A 23014-nucleotide genomic window follows, 5' to 3' on the forward strand; every position below is an offset into this window, starting at 1 on the left:
TGCCAGCACAAGCACCCTCCCCTTCTCTCAGCTAGATTTTTCCACTGCCATTGGAGCCCGTGAGACACACCTAAACTAATGTTGCAGAGTTAAATGACACACAGACAAGGATAAATAGTATTTTAATACCATTACAAAAAGCTAATTTAAAACATTCTGAAAAATGCATATTTTATGATTGGCTTTTCGCAAATATTAAAATGGATGTTATATGTGTTGTGTTAGAAAGTAATGCTGTATTAATTCTCTTAAGTAGTGTGTTAAATATTGTTTTAGGTTATAAAAAATGTTAAAATGCTATGCTATGTAGGATACTTTTTTTTAAAGAAAGGACTCACAGAGAAATAGCAGCCTCAGGACACCTAAATCTTTCAGAGGAAAAGAATTTATTGCCTTCTTATCAGAAGAAACGAACTTCTTCCCGCCTCAAAGGCACTGTTAGGATTCAGAGGAAGAAGCTGATGATGACCAGACAGAATCCTGTATTTGAATGGAATTTATGCATCATGTATGAAGTGTATGAATATGCAACAGGCTATTGCTTTTAAGGGTTAATCCTTTGTTAACAGGTGTCCTTTTTCAGGCTCGTGCTGCCCAGAAAATGGTACCTGGACGTCCGTAACTCTTTGTTTCTATTGTCTTATATTGTCCTAATTAAAATTGTCCAAATTATTATTACTCTAATTGTATTACTATTTTTAAAACCATTTTTTAATTATTAAACTTTTAAAATTTTAAAAACAAGAGATTGGTGTTTTTCACAACATGTTTTCTGCATTTGCTTATTAAATAGCAGGTATTGTGGATCTGTGGGATAGGAGCTCACTTTCACAAGTCACAAGCAAGGTCTCTCTGACTAGGGTCAGATTGTAAGTGATGTATCTTGGAGCAAAACAAGGAATCTGCTGTGTGAAAGGAGATCTGCTGTTGTGCACTGACCTCTGCAGCGACAGCTCTTTGCTGATGCACAGACTGCAACAGAACAATTATGATCAGAGTGAATGAAACATGAACAGCCATGCACATGTAAGACCAACATAAAATCAGTAAGGCAAGGGTTAAAAAAGTGACCTAGAACACAGCTGAGAGCAGTAAAACTGGTAAACACTGAGGGCTGTGCAGTGTAAACAGAGCAGAAGGCCTGTGCTCTGGGAACAGGAGGATGGCAGCCAGGTCAGAGTACACTGTAAATGCCATCCCTGCCCCTGCTGTCACAAGAGGGAGGCAGAATGTAGCCATGGAGATACCCAAAATAAGAAAACAAATTGTGGAACAACCATCTAAGATAAATAGCAGATGAAGTAATCAAGAATTGGTGGGAAGCAACCGACTGCATTAATCTAACTGCTGATCAGCACAGACCCGCCCAGGGAGCGGTTTGCCATTGCTGGCCCAGAAAATGCAGAGACAACGAGGGATGAACGGCAGCAGTGAGAACTGGACAGGGCACGTTCTCTGGCAGACAAGCCCTCCCGGCTGTGCCATTTTGAAGGCAGGTCTTGGAACTATCAAGTATGAAAGTATGAGAAAATTATACAAAAACAGAATATCCTTGAGTTGGAAGGGACCCATCAAGACCATGGAGTCCAACTCCTGTCCCTGCAAAGGACACCTTCAAGCCTCCCACAGGAATGGGAGGACAGAACCTGCTCACAGCAAGTTACAACCTAGCGCCAAGCAGGAGAACCTAGATTCCCACCCTGGCGATCAGCCAGCCCAGACGGGCGGTGGTTTGTCACGGGCATGTTCTGAGGGCAGCACAGGCCGGCAGCCGCGCCATGACCGGCGCCTCCCGCGGCCGCCCCGCGGGCTCTCGCGAGAGCTCCCGTTGCCGTTGGTGACGGCACGGGCGGGACGGGACGGGGCGGGGCCGCTTTGAATCGCGGCGGGCCCGGGGCCGGGCGCGCCATGGCACCCGAGCGGCCCGGGGGGGAGCGGGGCGATGCCCCCAGCCCCAGCGCCGCCACAGCCGCCGGCTCGACGCGCGTCGAGGTCCCCCGGCCCCCCTCCATTGAAGAGTTCACCATCGTGAAGCCCATCAGCCGCGGCGCCTTCGGGAAGGTGTACCTGGGCCGCAAGGCGGGCCGGCTCTATGCCGTGAAGGTGAGGCGAGGCCGGGGTCCAGCGCTGCTGCCGAGCAGCCCTGTGTGGGAGAGCGGCGTTCCCGGTATGAAGCCCGGGCCCTCCTCGGGGAGCGGCCGCTGTTCGGGCACACCCCGCTCTCACCTCCCTGGAGTCCTGGAGGGTTTGGTCAGGGGACCTCTGATAACGACAGCTGCTTTTATAAGTACTTTAAATTTAAATAAGGGGAAATAACGGCAAGAACCTTGCCAAGCGCCAGGGTGCTGTTGGCCTCTCGCCTGTAAACAGTTGCCGTAGCTGAGCCCCCTCAGCTGCTGCGCCTGCCGGGGGGGTAAAGCAAAGCCTGAGAGAGAAGGCGAGGGTAAAAGATAAAAAGCGTTCTTGCTGAGTAAGTAGTTTAAGAAAACTCAACAGAAACCTGTTGTATTTTCTATGTCGTTGCACAAAGGGCTAAAATCTAGGCTTGTTGTTAGTAAGAAGCTTGCCAATTAGTCGTGCAAACTTGACTTTGTGATTAAAAGGATAATAACAATCTACGTAGTACACAAAGAGTAGGAAACATAAAAACAGTCATACAAAATAGGCGTCGCTCTGCAGATCTATATGTCTCTATGCAGTTTTATTATGAGCATTTTGAGGTTAAATTATTTGTGTGCTCTGTTTTGTTTTTTCAGGTGATGAAAAAAGCAGACATGATCAACAAAAACATGGTTCACCAGGTGCAGGCAGAGAGGGATGCACTGGCTCTCAGTAAAAGTCCTTTCGTTGTGCACTTATACTACTCACTTCAGTCAGCAAACAACATCTATTTAGTGAGTAAAAAAATGTCTGTGGCATTTTATGGTAGTCTTGAAAACTGAGCGTAAACGATAGTGATATCTCAAAACATTTTTGTAATGGTATTCCTTAGTCACTTTTGCATCTTTCTCAGAATGGTTGAAGAAGTAAAATATTTCTCTTTCTCCGGTGTCTTTGAGCTCTTTCTGCTCATGTTCCCCTCTGTTACAGGAGAAACTTAGAATTTCTAACAACTGCTCTGTCTTAGAAATATTAGGGAAAACAAGAAATCATTCTATTCAAGCAGATGCCAAATGACTGGAAGATACTCCATGGCTGACCTAAAGGAAATCTATTTTACTTATTGCCAGTGCTCAAATTTTGTTAACAGTTGTTGGCCTACATGACAAGATGATAACTGAGTGGCAAAACTAAATGCTGGTCCACGCAGAGCACTGTGGAGCCCAGCAGGACTTGTGCATGGGTTCATGTACTGCTTCCACGTAAGGATTCAGACTCTGCAAAGGGTCTGGCACAATTTGTGAGGGTTGCTGTAAGCACACACAGGGAGCAGCTTGATGAAATTCTGAGACAAGGTTGCTGTGCACTCCTACAATGCATTTATATATATGTGTGGAAGAATATTGTGTATTGAACTGTAAGTACTGATGAGATTTCCTGACCAAAACCCCATAAATGCCTTCTTGACATCAAAGAGTGAGTTTCAGACCTCTATTTTATTTATTGCTGACTTCTATTTTATTTTGAGTATGACATGGACCATCATAATGTGTTTGCATAATGGTCTACTGGGTGTATTTTTTTTCCACTCTTTTTCATGTGTCTTAATTGCACACTAACTCTCACTGCATTTTTGATAGTTTGTACTTATTTCACAAAGTTCAAGTCTTAATTTAATATTGTGTATAAATGACAGCAAGATAAAATATTGAGATACTTTGAATTTGTATAGAACAGGTTGTCTTTGGCTTCAGGCCTTGAGTTTCACAGGAATGCTTTGCACTTCATTTTGTATACTATGGAAATATACACTATTAAGCTAAATATAGATTAATATATGAATATAAATATAGGTTAAAATACATAATATTCAATATAGAAATATGGAACATAATATAGAAAATTTTCTGTAGTTAGCTCTCAAAAACTGTAGTCAGCTTTTTAATTAGCTTCTAAAAGTAATCTAGGCAAATAAAATGAGCCAATAGGCTACACAAAGAAAATGTTTAATGTCTGCTGTTACAGGACACTTCAATTATTTTATCCAAATGAAAAATATTGTGTGGGAAATTAGGTTTGAACAAAGGTACTTCTCTCTGCTTCTGCTCCTTGAATACTTTTCTAGGGGTGAAAGTTATTTTGTATTTTACTTTCAATTTTGAAATGTGTTTTAAGTTTAAAATGCTTGAATGGCAGGTGATGGAGTACCTTATTGGTGGAGATGTCAAATCTCTTCTGCATATTTATGGATATTTTGATGAAGAAATGGCTGTTAAATATATTTCTGAAGCAGCATTGGCTCTTGACTATCTTCATAGGCATGGAATAATCCACAGGTGAATTTATTTTTTATTTTTCTTACAAATAAGTATTTGGTAGTTTGGGTTTTTTACTTTTTCACTCTAACACATAACCATCATTTCATTGTGGCAGCTTCCACAGGCACCTCATTTGCTGGAGCTGCTGGAAGCTCTTTGTGTATGTGTGCACTGCAGCAATGCTGTGAACCAATGGCTAAAATCAAACCTGTGCCTGTGTGCTGAGCACACAAACCCACAGAGCTTTCCCCTGCCAGCTCTTTGCCAGTCCAGAGCTGGACTGGCTGTGGTGGTTCAGGAGCCCTCTGGGTACTGCACACCTGGGCCTGTGGGACAAAGGGACGCTGGTGGTGCTCCCCCAGAGTGAGGGCTCTTTTTGCATTCAGCAATGCTGCAGAGAGCACAGATGAGAACTCTGCTGGAGCTTTGCTTGTCACCTGTAGGAGCTGCACATCAGTGAATGTTATGATGGTGCTGCTTGTGGAGGATGCTTGTCAAGCCTGCTGAAGCACAAAATATGCAACTCTTGACATGCATGCTGATTTTTACAAAGCCTGAGATGTTTGTGCCATGTTTAATGCTGAATACATTTGATTCCTATGATGTGTTCCTTGAACTGGAATCTGCTGCTGGCTAGGAGATGTTACTGTTAAACAGCTCTGACCAGTGTTTTGTATTGAGTGTTTCTGGCCAGTGAACTTCCTTCATGTTGCTCAGTGCTCTTTTTGCTGACTCCAGCTGTATTCATATTTTCAGGGACTTGAAGCCAGACAATATGCTCATTTCTAATCAGGGACATATAAAGTTGACAGACTTTGGGCTTTCCAGAGTTACTCTGAACAGAGGTAAGAGTTGTTTCTATCCTTTTGGTTGTGTTAAAATGTATTTCTGCATCACATTTCCATGTTCTTGAATACTTCACATCCCTGTCAAGGGCGCCTTTCAGTTAAATAAGTGCAAATGTTGCAGTAATACCTGATTTCTAATAGGTAAGTACTGATTAGCTACATGCTGGTAGGGGGTCTGCTCTTAGCATTGCCCTTCAGAAGGTGAAATATTTATTCTTGGGACAAGGGTGTATGAAATATGATCTAGAGCTCTTTCTTTGGAGGGATATGGATTTCAAAGTTTTCTGACGTCTGCTAGGAGATTTCAGTGGGTGAATAAATAATTCTGGCTTGTTCCTGTTTCTCTGACTACGTCTGGCCTTCAATTCGTGTCTCAGTCCTGTATAAATTAATTTCCAATAAATTAACTGGGACATTCCAGATATTAGTTTGAGGGATAAGGGGAAGATCAGCTCAGTGCTTTGGCATGTGAATGTTCTCTTTTCAAGCAGAAAATATAGCTGATTAGTCATGACTGTCTGGCACAGGCTGCAGATGTTAAGGTGAATAGCCAATTTCTGAGCTGGTTGGTACCTCCTTGGTCAGATCATCCAAAATTATGCTGCACAGCACCAGCTCAGGTGTTTTCAGACAGCTGCTGAAGGGTACATCCTTTTGATATAGTTAAAGGAATGTTGAAATTCAGAATCGTCTATGGAGTTTGATTCATGGTTTTAAGAATATAAAGGAAAATCCTGGATATTCTGTATTTTTTATGATCTACTGCTTTAACTGATGTTCTAATGGGACTGGTTATTGTGTCTAGTTGAACATTATAAGAAAGCTTTAAAGCTACTTACTGCTAGTGAGCAAAAAAAAAAAAGGTATCCAAGGTTGAATTTTCACCTGTGAAAAATTCTTGTGTAGGTTTTTTGAGATGTCTTTTGGAAAAAGAATCAAATTTAGTATCCTATTCCACAAGCCATAAGCTGGAACTGCTGCCTAAAACCCAAAGCTGATATCAAATTAGAAAATGTAGTGCTTTTTGCATAATGTGTTGGAAAAGAAATTTGGCTTCTACAACTTCTGTATGAATAAATGTTTGGATGTATAAGAAAAAACACATTGTGTTAAGTAAGAATTTACAGGTAGGTCTTCAATTGGTCTTGGTGGCTTCATTTGTATATTTTTTGAGTATGTGACTCAATTTTTTATTTGGCTTCATGAAACTTAAGTAAATGTCTGCAACTTTGCCTTTTTTAATATCAAAATGAAGGCCTGATCTATTTGATTTTGGATTTTGTTTTCTTCTGTAGAGATAAATATGATAGATATCCTTACTACCCCATCAATGGCAAAGCCAAAACAGGACTATTCACGTACTCCAGGACAACTGTTGTCTCTTATCAGTTCTCTGGGCTTTGTAAGTAAATTTTCACTGTCTTTGAAATATTTAATTTTAGTTTATTTACTATCTTAAATTCAACAGTTGGCATGATAAGGCTATTCTTGCATCTCTTCTGCCAGCTGGTAGAATGACTTGTGATATGTTTGGAGTACTTGGAAATTCTGATGTGATTATCTTGGACTTTTGAATTGCTGACTTTTTAACGAGCGTGGCCAAGCTCCAATGCAAACATAAAGAATGGGTGAAGTTGCACTCTCAATCCTGGACTGAGAATTTGTTCAGACTCCATTAACTTTGAACTGTGCTTCTTTCTGCCTGTTAGTATACTCCTCCTGTAGGAATGAAAGTGCCAGGGCACAAATCGAGTCCACCATCCGACAGTCCGCATGGAGCAGTTTCTCCTGTACCTATGGCCCAGAAGGAAAATACCCCTCTTTCAACTAAATTGTTCAAAACACGTGAGTATAACCAGGCTTGTGCTGAGGAATACTCTGCCTGTAAGGTTGTGGTCTTTTAACTTTATGTGAGTAGTTTGGACCTACTTCATTAAATGTGATTCTGTTGGTGTCTTGCTCTCCACCATTCCTCCAGTGCTTTACATATGACATGTTTTCACCTACACTGCTTATGTCATCTTCTAAAGTGGTTTTGTTTGATTGGTTTTTTTCAAATCATGACCCCTGAATTCAAAATCGCCCTGTAACATTTTATGGAAATAGTGTCAGTTCTTGACATACTTTCAGTGGAAATTGTTAAATAAAGCAATGTATGCTTTCATTTAAATTTTCTTCTCTTGCTGATTTCTCATTTCTAACCTGAAATGAGAAGGAAGGCAGCTATGCTGCTAATGTTTATACTGCTTTTACATTCTTGGCAAGTTCCTAATTAAAAAACTGTGTAAATTGACTATGCAGGAAAGATGACAAGAGAAATTGTTGTCAGCATAGCTTTCCTTAGCTTCCTTTGATGTGAAAGCTTATCATAGTGTGAAGTCAGTCAGTACATGTTGCCTGTTTGTATCAACATTTGAATTTTTTTTTCTCTTAAGATCTGGATAATTCTCAATTAACACCTGTGATGCCAGCGAGGAGTTTAACTCCTACTCTGCTTCAGTCAAGAAACAGGTTTGGTACCTCCAGTGTCAGTAGTCAGTCTCACACACACCTGTCCAGTGTGGAATCAGAAATCTGGATCAGCCCCAGGTGCAGGAAAGGTGTAGAGGTCAGGACTGTTTCATCCTCCCACTCTAAATTTAAATTAGTTTGTACTTGTCTATGCAAATGTCTGCTATTTATTCCACTTGCCTCGGTTGTTTCAAGTGTTGAGAAACTTTCCTACAGTAGAAGGAGCAAGGGTTGTAATTTGTGTTGAGTAGGATTTTGGGTCAAACCAATATAACTTTTTCCTTCAAACCAAATATTAGTCCTTTGCAATATAACAGGAGAAGCAAATGCTACTGATCCTGCAGCAAAGGAGTGAAAGCTTCCCTGACCATCACTGCTTTAGCCCTATCCTGCACAAGATGGGCACTGCTGGGAGCAGTGGCTTTTTGGAAGCTGACCTTGTCCCTACAGCTTTATTTGCTCAGCATTTTGGGGGAAAGAATTTATTTAAAAGACAGAACTTGGGAAAACAACAAAATCCACTTCAAACTTCTAGTAGCTGTTAAACTGAAAAGTTTAAGGCTTTATTACTGAAGGGTTTTGAATCAACTAACCAACTAACCTAACACCAATAATTATAGCTGTTGATATTTTATCCTAAAATATTTTATCCTGTTTTAATGTGTTCGTGAAATTCTGCACAAACACAAACCTAAAAGAAAATGCTGTGTTATGTAGTTCCTTGCCATGATTCCTATTTAGAGCATACAGAACAACTTACAGAATAATAAATTGTTTTAAATGTATCTATCTGTTTCTTAGGCCTTGGTTTTGGTATTATGTTATCAAAACATTAGGGACATCAGATTTTCCTTTTGTCATCTCTGAAGTGTAATATACCACAGGGTACTATAATGGGGTTCTTTCCTTTGGACTTTCTTTGAAACTGAAAACTTCTGTAGCTTCTTAAAATAAAGTCACAAATACAAAATCAATTGCTCTGTTTTTTCATCCTTTGGCATTTAAAAATATGTCATTTTCTATTGTATTATAATGAGCTTATTTTATGTTCTTAAATCAAATTACAAAGTCATCCCTTATTTGGTTTTGATTTTTGTTTATATTTTGAAGTATGGTTTTCACTAGTAGTAATTAGAATGAGTAATGCTTGCAAATCTGCATTTCATTATGTAGGTTGTAATAAAGCATTTCAAGTTAAACATTTCTATAGTGCTGTAATCATATTTTTCTTGGTGCTCAAAATTTAATGTGCTTTTTTGCAGCAAAGTGAAGATGAACCTCGTTCTACAACATCCAAAACTAGTAACAGTGGGTCAGCTCTCCTTTCAAGTGCTATATTGCCAAATAGCAAAGAAGTTTTAAAGAGGAAAGAACTTGAGTCTGCCATTTCTCCCATTGCCAGCAATGAGTCTGGCAGCAGGCAGAAGCTGGGAAGTGATCATTTGGATATAACAGATACTCCTGTGAGCACTCTGAATGTGAAAGTAGTAAGAAAGTGTATTTCTGAAGACAAGATTTGGAAAGAAAAAGTCTTTGTAAATAAAGGAGACATGACTTATGAAACAGTGGAGATTTCCAGACTACAACAATCGCTTTCAAGGCAGAATGAGCCTGTGAAAGAGGAAGTAATGTTTGAAAAGCCAGGTGTAAAAAGAAGCTTTGAATCGGTTGACACTAGTCCTTGTCAGGAACTTAACTATGTTAAAAAAAGCAATGCAGAATATAAACGTGGCTGTCAGATCTCAGAGTTTGCTGCAAACAAAGGGACAGGTTTGACAACAGAAATTCAATCCTTAATGCTTTGTAATGATGGATGCCTTTGTGACACCTGTGAAAGCAAGGAAGAAGTTAAGAGTTTTATTGGTAACCAGGAAACAGCAGAAAGATTGCTTACTCCAACTGTAGCTAAAAATCTTATGTGTGATCTGGATGCAGACTGCGGGAAGGATGATGAAAAGGAGTACATGAACTCCAGTTTTTTGGTCACTGATGATGAAAAACCTTTAGATGTCTTCAGTGCAGATTCTGACTTACTTCCTGAAGTGTCTGTTACAGAAAGCCATCTAGAAAAACAGCTTTTAGATTTGGACAGAAGTGTTAAAGACCTCTCCTTTGAGGAAGCAAAACCTGAAGGTGTGCTGATAACATCACCAGAGTCCCGAGATGCCTTACAGGATGGAGAGGAGGCACATACAGTCCAGAACTGCAAGCCAGTGCATCAGAAAAAGGATAATGACCAGAAACACATGGAAGAAACTTGCCTTGACACTGTATCTTCTCCTTCAGCAAAGATGAAGGAAGCACTGAGTCTCTTCAAAAAAAATGCCGTTGCTTTTCGGAGTTATAATAGTCCAATCAATCTATCCAATATATCTGAGCCATGCAGCATGGCTTCCTTAGATATAATGGATCTTTCACCTGCCTGCAGTGGCTCTTACCCAACAGCTATCACTCCATTACAGAAAGGAAGACCATATCAGGTCTATCAGGTAGGTAAGGAGGCAGACAGAAACTTTGTACATGCATTGGACATTAGGGACCTGAAATTATTTCAGTGGTAAATTTAGGGAAAACTCAAATAGTTTGAGTTAGTCTGTCAAAATGACGTCTGTGGACAGGGCCTCACTTGCTGCACTTGTGTGGCCAAAATTATTATATCTGTAAGAATTTAGCAGTAGCTTTATGTTCACTGGTTTGTCTTTGGCTCAACATGCACTGACTGTCCATCTCTGAGAAATCTTTGCTGTTACAGTGAACTGATTAAAAAAAAGCTGTGCTGTTTTTTCTCATTCTGCTCCTAGTGCAGTGCCATATTTTCTGTGAGCAGTTTTAGGTTTCCTAATGTAATGGGAAGTCTGTTGGTTCTTTTTTTGGGGGGGGGGGGGGTTGGTTTTTTTTTTCATTATCCTGCACTCTTCCCAAGACAGTGTGAATGCTGTTCAGCTGCTGGTAAGGTGCCATTGTACCTGCTAGTTTTTTTATAAATCCTGCTAAAAGTGATGGTGTAACATATTCTGTCAAGTGCCAGTTACAAGCCTATTACAAAGATTGATGTGAACAGTGATAGCTGCTGATGTGACACTGGAGGGAGAACTTCAGGAAAAGTTTCTCAAAGAGTAAGCATCTTTAATGCTTCAAGACTGTTGAGATAAAGCAATGCAAGCACATTTCACACATGCTTTTCAGGGAATGTTTTGTAACTTGTTCTTGGCTTGAACTTAAGTATCAATTACTCCATCTGTGACTAAACCTGGAGCTGGGAGTTTGTGAGCTGGTTTTGTTTGACATGTGAGTCCTTGTCCCGTTTTTCAGACCCCTTACCGGGGGGATGCTGGCACACCGTACAGGACTCCAAAGAGCGTTCGAAGAGGAGCTGCCCCCGTGGAGGGGGAGCGCATCCTGGGGACCCCAGACTACCTGGCACCTGAGCTGCTTCTGACACAGCCTCATGGTAAGTGAGGCACACCAGCATCTGGCAGTACCTGAAAGGTGGCACTTGACATTTCTAAATGTCTCTAGAACTATAAACCCTTCAAGTAATAAGATTGGGAATTGTTCAAAAACAGCTAGTGCTAAGCTTTTGCCATCATGGGTGGCTGTGTTTGCTTCAGCTGCTCCTTCCATCCCTTTACTGCTTTCTCATAACCAGAGGTTTTGGTTGTCCACCAGTAGGCTTGCTGCCAATCAGCATTGGAAGCTGCTTTGGCAGCCTGAGACTTGTATGTGGCTTAGGAGTAACAACTTGGTTATCCTGAGTGCCCTTAAAGATTCTTTGGGATGGGAAAGGGGAAATTTAGTGAAATTTTAGAGTGAAAGGCTTAAGCCTCCAATTATTTTTAGAATGTTTTCTGTGTTTATTGATAATTAAGTGTTATGTGAAGCCAGACCATTGTATGAAGTTGCCTTAAAATCAGTTATTGAGTTGGGTGACCTCATGAAACACTTCAGACATCTGATAGGATCTTCTGTACAAGGGTGCAGCACTAGCCATCAAATTTTTGGAGGCTGGTTTTTTGGGTTTGTTTGTTTGTTTTCAAAATACTATACTAAAATAGCACAACTTTGAAGGGCATAAATTTCTTTGTCTCAGATTCTGAGGTCCACTGAGATTAACAAAAAGTCTGAAGCAGTTTACTGCTAAATTGCAAGAAGCATTAACAAAAATTAAATGCAATGTGTCTACCTCTAATACAGTTGTTGATGTATAATTGCATTTTATTTCCATCCCAAAAGTATACTACTATTTTGTAGAGCTGCAAGTCTTGGGAAGATTGCATGAGAGAGAGACTTAAATTGAGAGGCAGTTATTACTGTCCTGTGGAGCAATAAAATTCTGTTAATATAAATTAACTAAAGTTCTGTGAAGAGATTTAACAATTTACCATTAAAAACTGAAAATGCTAAATATATGTAGTTGTTGTTTTGCACTTCCATTTAGGGTTCCTGGATATCTGGCAGGTGTTAAAACTGGATAATATTTTGGAAATGTAATCAGTGCAACTTAGACCATGTGAAACTTGGTCACAAGGTGATTTCTCTGTGGTTACTGGGTATTCAGGACTTCAGTGAAAACTTGCAGAATCTGGGGTTTGTGTCAGGAAATGATAAGTCTCCCTTTACCTTCAGTGAATCCAGGGTTTTTGAGGCTTCAAATTTTCCCTCACTAAATATTTCACATGTTGAGTTGCTTGTAAATGTACTTTTAATCCTAAATTAATCATGTTACAAAACTATTTTATTGTTGTTTCTAACTTAGATTTAACATTGCCATCTTTCCTTATTGTGGAATACTGTCTTAGGGAAAAAAAAAAATCTTAATTCCTATGCCGTGGAGAATCATACTTGATATTCACTGTTTGTATTTGTTATGGGGTTTTTTTGGGCAATAATTGTAATATTTTTACTTCATTGTCTTTTCATATGCAGGGACTCTGATCTCTGGTGAGTTTTCTATATTCTGTGCAGAGCTGAAATGTTCAGCATAACTGAACAGTCAAAGTATAACCAGATCACAGTTTCTGAGAACATTGTTTGGGTGGACAATGTTTCTGTATAGAAAGACATGTCCAATATACCTCCACATGAAAATGTGTGATGCTCACAGAATCAGGAAACAACATATCAGTGTGACTAAGCTATCAGAAATCACACGTGTGAACATGTACTTCAGAAGGAAAGTCAGCATTCTTAAATTGTTTAACACAAGGTAAAGCCAGAGACACTTTTCTCATTGCTGCCTTTCACTTCATTGCAGTCAGTGTCATTCACTGTGCCTAAGGGTGAAGAAGGTTCAGGTGCTCAAGACCTGGTGTTATTGCTTCTTGCTTCAAACCACAGAATCATAGAACATCCCAAGTTGGAAGACACCCACAAGGATCATTGAGTCCAACTCAAGTCCCTGCCCAGGACAGCCCCAGAGTCACAGCATGTCCCTGAGAGCACAGCATGTCCCTGCCAACACTTCTTGGGCCCTTACCAGGCTTGGTGCTGTGGCCACTTCCCTGGGGAGCCTGTTCCAGTGTCCAGCCACCCTCTGGGTGGAAAAACTTTTCTTGATATTCCACCTGAACCTTCCCAGCACAGCTTCATGCTTCCTTTGGTCCTGTATTGCAGGTTTATGGTAGGAGTTAATCTCATTTAGTTAGACTTTGTGTGGGAAAAATTGCTGCTGAAACCTGGTTATTACACTGTTCAGGTTGTGATCTTATTAGACTTTGACTGGAGCTGGGAGTATTTTAGTGAACATCCAGGTACTCTTAACAACAGAGGATGTGAACTCACTGCTTTGATGTGCTTAGCTTGGTGGGCACTCTTACTGCTGTTAGGACATGCTAAAACTGTATTAAATTTCTGGCTAACAATCTGGTTTTCAGCATTTCTAAACTTCACAGCAGTCTTTGTGAAATGGCTCAAAACATTCATTTGCTTGGAGGTGTCTTAGGTTTTTCTCTATGCCAAAAAAGCCAAGAACAATTAGATTTATTATCTTTCCAAGTTTTGGGGTTTTTTTAACAGCAATTGTGGCATCTGTTCTTTATATGGTGGAGTGGGCATGGCTTGAAGATGCAGGAAGCTTAGGATGCATGCAGTGGTGTCTGGGACTGCTTTGCCTGCTAGTTTCAATGTACATTAATAGGAGAGATTGGCAAAAAGACAAAACCCTGGAATGTGGAAAACCAGAACTATTTAATAACAAAGCAGAGATAGCCAGTAACTACACATTGCCCCAGTCAGTTCAGTGTAATGAAAGGCAATGCCAGCTTCATGTGTGCTGGCTCGTTTCTGCAAGCTGTCTTCATGATGTTCATCATAATTTAGACAAACAAAAATGAAGTTCAATGGTCTGAAGTTTTGGAGACTTTTTAAAGAACTGAGAGAAGGGCACAGACAGCAACATGGAGCACTTACCCAGGCTCTAGTCATGAGGCATCTATTTCTTATCACAAAACAATGTCCTGGAGGAGTTAGCTCCTGGATTCTCTGGGATGGGAGTTGACAACTAGATTGTTACTAAGAGCCCCCTTGGTTTTATCAGTAAACCCCAGTATTATCCATAGTGAATTAAGGAGCAGAGTGGCTGTAAAAAAACCTTTTAATATATTTTTAATCTGCATGTATATTAAACACAACCTGTCTCTTCATAATTTTCAAGAAACTTGCAGAATTTAAACACTCCTCAGCTTTTGCTAATCTCAAAGTCTTTGCAAGTATCGTTTTTGTAAGTGTAATTATGTGGGTTTATTTTACCAGGTTCTGCTGTAGACTGGTGGGCCCTTGGAGTTTGTCTGTTTGAGTTTCTAACGGGAATTCCACCTTTTAACGATGAAACACCAACACAGGTCTTCCAAAATATATTGAAAAGAGGTAATCTGCTTCAGTAATCAGAGCAAGTATGTATTTCCAATATTTGTTTAATAGTTTGAGTTACCAACTCCACTCTCTTTTTGTCTGTAGACATTCCCTGGCCTGAGGGTGAAGAAAAGCTGTCTGATAATGCCCAGAATGCAATAGATCTTCTTCTAACAATTGACACTACGAAGAGGGCTGGACTGAAGGGTTGGTATTAAAATTGTTCTTTGTAACTTATTGCAGATTTTTAAGTGGTGATTTCCTCCTCCTGAAACTTAGGCTGATAAACTTCAGTGCCTCCCTAGGTTCCATGTATAGTACCACAGCACTTAACAAGTTGTGGTATTTTCTGTATTTCTTGTGGGGTTTTTCCTTTTTGAACAAGGTAGTTCTGGGGCTGGATTGTTTTGTTGATTTTTAATTTTTTTAATTGAACTTCTGTTTTGTTTTACTGCTGTTCTGCTATGCATTTTTAGTGTTAGGCATCTGATGTCCCAAAGTTCTCTCTAATGAGTATTTGGAATTTTTAACCTAAATGACATTGGGAACCTTGATTAAAAGATGATATTTTGGGAGAGAAGCCTCCTACAACAAACAGTTAATTCAGAGAGAGCAGGTTTTTTTAGGAATCAGCCTCTCTTTACTGAGTGCAGAGGAGAATACAAAGTTGGACAATATATACTATACAAAGTCTACTTTTTTTTTCCTTGTAGAAGGGCTTAAACATTTCCTATTGTTAACAGTGATTATGCTTTTTTTTCAAAAAAGTTGATAATGGAAAGAAATTTAGAGTGAGATATTTTGGAAATAGAGAAAGAAATCTTATGAGAACTGTTCAGGAAATCACTAGAGAAGGAAATTACTATGGAAAGGCTTACACATAAAGAGACTAAATGCTAGAAGCTGAAATCAAACTAAATTAAAATAGAGAAGGTCAATATTATGAATGAAGATTATTATGTCAGCAGACAATTCTGTGGCTTTGATAGATCCCAAAAAGCAATTTGAAGGAGTTTTAGTTAAACACAAGTTATTGTCTTTTGTTTCTGGATTTTAGAGTGGAATCCAAATTGCCTGTCAAGGGCAGAATTTTAAAATAGATGACATAATGGTTTCTTCCTATCTAAGCTTCTGCAAAATTCATTCTTTGTCAAGATTTACAACTGTATCTGGCCTCTTTGTCCAATTTATAGTCCACTGAAGTGAAGTTGGATGAGTAGTTTTCAGAACAACCATTAAGTTTTTCTTGTTGCACTTAAGTTTCCATCAGTGTCATCTTCTCTCCCCTCTCCCTTTTATCACTACAGCATGAAGCCTTTGGTACTGGGAAATCCCAGTTATGTTGTTGTAGTGCTGTGCTTCTCTAAATTCAATCTTTCTGGGTAAGAGCAGCTTTCAAGCTGCTTTTGGCTCAGTGGAACTGTATGGAACAGGTTCCCTGGGTGGGGGTGGCAGCAACTTGTCCTGCCAACAGTTTGGTCCTACTGAAGTTGGGGTTAATAAAAGCCCAATTGCAATTTGCACTTTTATGAACTTGTAGAAAAGGAATATAGAGCAAATCTCCTGACAGTTATAGATAAGGGAACAAAGTGACTGTGGGGCTTGGACATAAGGAAGTTTCTAATGCTGATGTGAACTTCTGTTTCAGAGCTGAAGCATCACCCCCTCTTTCACGGGGTGGACTGGGATAATCTCCAGAACCAGACGATGCCATTTATACCTCAGCCCGATGATGAGACTGACACCTCTTACTTTGATGCTAGAAACAATGCTCAGCACCTGACTGTGTCTGGATTTAGCTTATAGCATCAAGAGAAGTGGACATTCTCCATGGTTTTGCACACTTACAGGTTGTCTTGTAACCCTAATTTGGTATTGACTAAGTTTCCTTGCTGAATTTAGTGTGTTTCAAGTTACCAGCCTATTTTTATTCTAAAGAGAAACTACTGTATGAAACTGGTATCGAGTGCCTTCGTGCTACTTGTTATCTCCTGCACCTTACTGAGAGGCCAGAGCTTTGGGCTTCTTGGACCTAATAACTCTTGGCAATAATGGGGCTTTTTAATAGTAATAATTATTCCAGTTAGGAAGTGTGGTGTTATTTCCCAGCTAAACATAATAGGGAAAGGATATAAAGGAATTGTAATTGTATCTAATTAATAACTTAGCTATTGGTGTTTCAGTGTGGTGGCAAGCTGGTTTGGGAGCAGTCCTGTCTAAACAGTGTGAATATATATCCACTGTGCAAAACTGGTCATTTCTATTCAAGGTGGAAAACTGAAATCTTAATGCAGCATTGCAATGTCTTGTCTTCTGTTTGTCCTATTCCCAAGCTGGGAGGGTACAACAGTTAATTCCAAGTTAATTCCAAGTTCATTTGGCTAGAAGTGGCACATGAGGCTGGCAGGAGACTATCCTGTCCTAGAGAAATGGGGCAGGGAGAGGATACTTGGGGCAAGTCTGTTAAACAAATGCTCTGCTGAAGTTGTGGTGTTGTAACCCCTTGGGCTGTAGGAAGCTGGACAGAACACACATTTTAGCAGTTACTGGTTTTATATCGAAATGCCCTGTGTGTGTGTGTGTGCTCCCTTGTGTCAGATGACAAGTGACAGATGATTTGTTTTCTAGCCAGCAGTATTCATACTGAAGTATTAAAGACTATAATATATTGTAGGCTAACAGTCTGTTTTGTAAACTCACAGCCAGAGCTTGGATTTTGACTAGAATATAAAATAGAAGTGTATGTTTTATATAAACCTGAATTAGGGGGAAGTATATTTAAATTTATATTTAAATGCAATACAACTCTTGTGTCTGCTAGGTTTTAGAGGTTTATTTGTAGGTAATTCTGTTTAAATAGTCTTCAGTATTTTTCTTGCATATGTATCTCTAACTTAAAGAAGATTTTAATTTTTCAGGTTAATGAAATGAACATGTTAGATAAAGATCATTTGTGCTAGATGGTGTTACCAGCCAAGGGCCATGTGCCAGAAGCCAAGCATTTTGCCAGTGATTTTTGCCAAGTGCCTTTTAGTTTCATGAACTGACTCTTTTTGTAGCAGTAGTGAGCTGTCCCTTCATTACCCTGCTTCCTAAAGCCAAAATAAAGACAAGATTTATTGATGGAATTCTGAGCAGAGTCTGCCAGGCTTTCTGCTGCCCCCTCAGGTTGCTGGGAAAGGAATGGGAGTGGTGAGGAAAAAGGAAGTTTCCTAGAAAGACCTAAAGAGAGCTGATTTTTAATAGCTCAGAATGACCAATCCCAGTTCTTGTTGTGAAAATTCAATTTTGTGAAACAGATCTTGGCAAGTTGCAAAACATACAGTGAATTTCACTCCCTTTGCTAAGGACTGCAGTTTCAGAGATCTTCTAAATTGTTCAGTCACACTGCAATTGTTACATGATGGAAGAGGTGCAAACAAATGAATGCACTACTGAAGCATTCTCTGAAAGTGATGAGAAGTTCTTCAGTGGTTTTCCTGTGTACTGTTAGAATATATAAACTGGGGTAGAAGGGTACCTTAATCATTGGTACTTTATGCAATTTATTCTTCCATTTCTAGTAATCTAGTTTAAGAAAGCAAATCTTAAGAAAGCAAATCTTATGATTACATGTCAAAGAAATAAGAAACTGACCACCACAACAGCTCTGTGTCTTCAGTGCTTTAGAAATGGTTACACCTGTTCCCATTGGTGGTGTAACACATTCCCATCAAGGTGGAAGAAACTTGTTGCACTGGTAATAGTCTTCTTTAACCCTTTGAAATAGTTCTTAATCATCTACAAGGGTCAAGTAAGCTTCTATAAAAATCTTATCCTAAAAGAAAATTGTGGTATTCCTACCAGTTGATTAATGCAAAAGCATAGAAATTAATACAAAACCAGTTGATTAATACAAAAACATAGAATCTGTAGAACAGTAAATTGGCCAATTGACAAATCTGAATGTTTAATATAAAGTTATCACTACACTGCTGTCCAAAATTTAAATTTCACACAATTAGCCCTGAAAATATTGCAATATCCTGTTCTCTTAATTATCTTGCATTTATCCAGGTTATAGCAAACATGGAGTTAAATGTCAGACATTGATTGTTGAGATTTGTGATGTTGTGGGCTGTTCTGGTTGGTGGGGCTTTTATCTTTTGTAACATGGTGAATCCTAGCTTTATTGTTCAACATGGAATTCCTTATCAACTCAGTCCCAGTGGTTTTGTCCCAATTGTTGCTTGACTTGAAATACTACAGGTGAAAGTTTAAAAGGTACAATGTAGTAGCTGCAAGAGATCTCGTGTTTCTTATTAGTGAAGATCTCCAAATAACAGTGTAGGCTGGCAAAAGTTTCTGATCCATAGAAGCTGTGGAATACCACTTGGCAAGTCCTGCAGCTGTCACATGGTGCTCCCTGAAGGCCTAAACTTTATGTGCATAATCTACACATAAACTCTGCAGCTTCCAGGTTATCTTGGGAGACAGTTTATCAGCCATTACATCTGAAAACTACTGGAGAGTTCAGTGTTGTACTTGGTTACACAGAAGCAGCAGTTTTGGATGGTTATTCCCAGCCCTTATGTGCTGTTGGGCACACCTACACATGGGGCAGTGTCTGGGGACCAAGGTGCTGAAGTGCTGCCCTGTGTTGTTGAGCTCAGAGATTCCAGTTTCAGCATGATTGGTTTTACCACATGCTTACTCTGGCAATAAAATGCATTCTTTTCCTCTCTACTTCATTCTCCAAAAGTTCACTTTGCACTTCAAAATTCATGCTTCAAAAATTTACTTTACTTTTGTGTAAATATATAAAATAAAATAGTGCACTTGTGCTGCTGCTGCTTCTGTATCTTGTTTTTCTTTTGCTGTGTTACTTTTGCCCCTGCTGGGAGTGTGGCAGATGGATTTTTACACAAAGAAACGCTGAGTGCTTCCAGTACCTCAGCAAAGGCAGCGATTTTAAGTTAGGAAATACCTCTTACTTCCAGTACAGGTCTGTATGCCCTTCAGTTAGCTCATAACTCACTAGGCCCTGCCTGGAGGCTTCAGTAGCAGCTCTGTTTGTGTGCTGAGATGGCAGAGTCCTGAGTGGTAACTCCTGCAGGGTGGGAGTCTCCTCTGCATAACTCACAGGAGTCAAGAAAGGATGGTGGCTCCACCTCCTCAGCACCTGCTGTGCTGCCCCAGCCCCAGAACAAAAGCAACAGAGCCCTGAGGATGGAACAGCTGCACCAGGCACACACTTAGACCCAACTCTGCTTCTGTGCTCTCAGCTGAGCAGCTCTGAGGGGATGGAGTGTCTGATCTGCTTTGATACAGAGCAAGCTTCAGGAGCAGCCTGATTTGCTGCAGGGAACCTGACTGATGTTTGCTTCACAAGAGCAGTCTGGGGCTGGGTCTGGCCCTTCCAGGGCTGTGCAGAACTGTTCAGGCTCCCAGCCCTCCTCCAGAGAGCACAGGCTGAAGCTGTGTATCCCAGCTCTGAGCTCCAGCCTTCTGCTCATGCTCTGCCTCCACATCAACGCTGTGTCTCTTTGCACCTGGGCAAATGATAAAAAACCAAAACAACCAGTTTTCCTTACCTTTAAGCTGAAATACCTGCTGGCTAGGAACCTGTTCAAATAATGGTGAGTTTGAGATAGGCCCAGTTGTGAGTTACAAGTGAATTGTTACTCAAGTGATGATGTTTTGTATTACAACTTCCAGGTTGTGACTGATTCTTCATGATACAGCCAGCAGGCTCTTGGATACACAGCATCTGGTGTACAGCATTCAGGAAATATTAAGTCCAAGATAAAATACAAAATATTAAGGGACTGATTTATTGAAATATGAATAAATAACAAGGATAGTACAAGCCTACATTTATTTGAGGGAGAGGTTAACAATTAAGTACCTTTGGGAATGTCTGTCCCATGTCTAAGAGCTCGAGCCCTACAGGTGCCAGGAGCTGTGGGAGGCACTCCAGGGTGGTTTGTCCTGCCAGAAGACATGCTGCCTCAGGAGCCTGGGCTTTCCTGTGACCTGCAAGCTCGAGTGTCCTTCCTGAACCATTTCTATCCTTTATGATGAGAAATCACTTTAGAAATTTTAAGCTCAGGCACAATGGCTTCAGGTCCCAGCAGAACTTCCAGGATAAGCTTTGTTCAAACCTGAGTTTTCAGTACATCTCATGCCAAAACTCATCTCTGGCACATGAAACCATCTGCTTACAGCAGTCTTCAAAGAGTTTACAGCTATTTTATTTTTTTAATTCAGCTTTACAATAAGAAAATCAGAAAAGGGGAAAAGTAACTAAAAAAATTTTTCACGTAACTAAAAAACAAGATTAAAATTTCTCTGGTAAAACCAACATTAAATTCTGTGATTACATTTTTATACAGTATAGCTTGTATGAAAAATGTTTTCCAAATTATAAAATATTTTCAGGAAGGACCAAAAAAAACTTTCCTTAAAAATTAGTTGTAGGATGTAGTCCTGGTGGAAAATGAAAGCACATCAATAATGGTGAAATTTGAAGATTTAGAGCTTAACCATGGATTATGTTATAATTCTTCATAGCAAACTGTAAGTTTTCTGTCAAATCTACTTTTAGTGCATTTACATTTTCCAGAGATTTATACAACTTATATATTAATTTATTTTAAAATTAAGTGTAAAGCATGCTTTTTGTCAAGCAGACTTCACAAGGTTGTACCTCTATCTATATATGGGTTAATAAATATTCTGTGGGGAAAAGAAAAAGATCAGCTCCAAAATCAGCTGAAAAGGTTTTTTTTTTCTGAGAGGAAGTAGAAGGATAATAAGAAAGACATACCAGAAGTGATATGTTTCATGATGTAACTTGGGGAAAATCCACAATACATTAAATCTTACTTTTAATTTAACTGCCAACAGAAAACTTACAGTGTACTGAGCTTTTTAAAAGCTTAAAGCTAAACTAGACTTACTGAGCTAGTTTTCATCTCATTTTAATGCACCTTGTGCCTAAACTATGCATTTCAGTTAAAATAAGCTGTTGAAAACAACAATAGAGTTAGGAAAGTTAAAAAGATAAGGTGCAGCCTTTTTACATGGATCCCTTGTACCACATGCTGTTTCCAAACTCATATTTGACAGTCCCCCTGTTATTAATGGCTCTAACTTTCAGGATATATACAAATTCCAAAATCTTCTTTACAATTTTACAGAATAAGTGAAGGATTCAACTTCATTCTGACCAATTTATATGGAAATTGCTCCACACCAGTTTAGCAGCAAAAATAACGAGTTGAGTTGAATTCCTCAGAGCTATATTGTATTTTTCCAACAGCTTACAATGTATTGAATTTATACTTTTTCAGAGCTTTCACCTGGTAATACCTAATGCTGTGGAAAAACAGGCAGGGATCTTGAGATTGTAACATTATTTCAATGTTAAAGTGACAGTTTTACATATTTTCATTTATTCTTTTACAGAGATGTTATTCTCTTCATCAACTGACATCAGCAGGCCAGTAATCACTGAAGGCCCATCCACAAGCACATTCCAAAATAATTATTGTTCATATGCTGTTGAGGATGAAATTATTCAATTTATTTGTTACCTAGGAGCTGTGAATCATTCAAGTTTCAATAATATTAGTCCTTAAACATTTAGCTCAAAGGTAGTAGAAAATATTACTGTAACATAAGGAAGATCATCCCAAATTCTGAGATTCTATGAGAATTCAGACTTCCTTTGTTTTCCAGAGCCATCTTCTTCTAGAAGTCCTTAAACACAGTCATGAATTCTCAGTTCAGTTTTCTAGAAGAAGAAACAAAATAAATTAGTTTAATGTACCTTCATATATGAGATGATGTTTCATTTGTCTAAACAAACAAATCAATTAAAGTTACATGTGAAAGGCTTCCATTCCAATAAAACACATCAGGCCTTCAAGACACCCAAAAATTTGCCCTCTTACACCAAGGAGTAGAAAATTCACTAAGAATTTGGAACTGCAGGTGGAATTCCACAGAAAAATCCCTGACCCTGGGTCAGTGGTGTGCTGGCTCAGAAGAGCAACACTTACGAGCTGTTTTCCCCATGACTCCATAAAACTTAAAATTAGAGGGTTCTAAAATCATGAGTTGAACCTAGAAAACTTTTCCTGTTATGAAAATACATTTCTATCTTAGGATAGAAACCTTAAGATTCAGCTTTTCAAGCCTTCCTGGTGAAGGCTCCAGTACGAGTACCCAGATTTTCAGGGTTAAGTTCCCCATAAAGGAACAGGGGACAGGTTAAGAGGTGCTGGGAAGGGACAAGAGCTGAACACAAAGCTCTTGCTTCCAGAAGGCTGTCCCTCCACCAGGGACAGGGAATTTGCTGCACTGTGCAGAAGGGTTTAGAAGTCAAGGCTCCACAGCTGCAGC

The 23014-nt window shown here is 39.5% G+C and overlaps 2 protein-coding genes across 8 annotated transcripts in view; one reads left to right on the forward strand and one right to left on the reverse strand.

Annotated features, from left to right (window-relative positions):
- Positions 1-1842: 1842 nt before the first annotated feature.
- On the forward strand, positions 1843-20610 carry MASTL (microtubule associated serine/threonine kinase like). Of its 2 annotated transcripts, XM_074534579.1 has the most exons (13): positions 1843-2103; positions 2757-2894; positions 4297-4436; positions 5175-5263; positions 6562-6668; positions 6976-7111; positions 7702-7874; positions 9040-10266; positions 11090-11228; positions 12704-12718; positions 14528-14641; positions 14732-14833; positions 16275-20610. In XM_074534579.1, the coding sequence occupies exons 1-13, from the start codon at positions 1909-1911 to the stop codon at positions 16430-16432; spliced, it is 2733 nt and encodes a 910-aa protein (XP_074390680.1). In that variant the 5' UTR covers positions 1843-1908; the 3' UTR covers positions 16433-20610. The 2 variants fall into 2 exon arrangements, with proteins under 2 accessions (XP_074390680.1, XP_026650967.2); XM_026795166.2 differs by lacking the exon at positions 12704-12718.
- The window catches only part of ACBD5 (acyl-CoA binding domain containing 5), a 30541-nt gene continuing 27938 nt past the window's right edge, over positions 20412-23014 (reverse strand). For all 6 annotated transcript variants that reach the window (XM_074534600.1, XM_074534594.1, XM_005480339.4 and 3 more), the window contains one exon: positions 20412-22403. In XM_074534600.1, the coding sequence (XP_074390701.1) occupies positions 22391-22403 (13 nt within the window). In that variant the 3' untranslated portion in view covers positions 20412-22390. The remainder of the gene's footprint in view (positions 22404-23014) is intronic.

Source organism: Zonotrichia albicollis, chromosome 1, assembly GCF_047830755.1.
Source record: "Zonotrichia albicollis isolate bZonAlb1 chromosome 1, bZonAlb1.hap1, whole genome shotgun sequence".
In the NCBI taxonomy this organism is placed as follows: Eukaryota; Metazoa; Chordata; class Aves; order Passeriformes; family Passerellidae; genus Zonotrichia; species Zonotrichia albicollis.

What these genes read in the sequence shown, in the direction of transcription:
- MASTL (XM_074534579.1), top strand. Translation starts at nt 1,909, where the DNA reads ATGGCACCCGAGCGGCCCGGGGGGGAGCGGGGCGATGCCCCCAGCCCC. An exon ending in GACCATATCAGGTCTATCAG is followed by an intron (nt 10,267 to 11,089) that starts GTAGGTAAGGAG and finishes CCCGTTTTTCAG; the next exon opens with ACCCCTTACCGGGGGGATGC. An exon ending in CCAAAATATATTGAAAAGAG is followed by an intron (nt 14,642 to 14,731) that starts GTAATCTGCTTC and finishes TTTTGTCTGTAG; the next exon opens with ACATTCCCTGGCCTGAGGGT.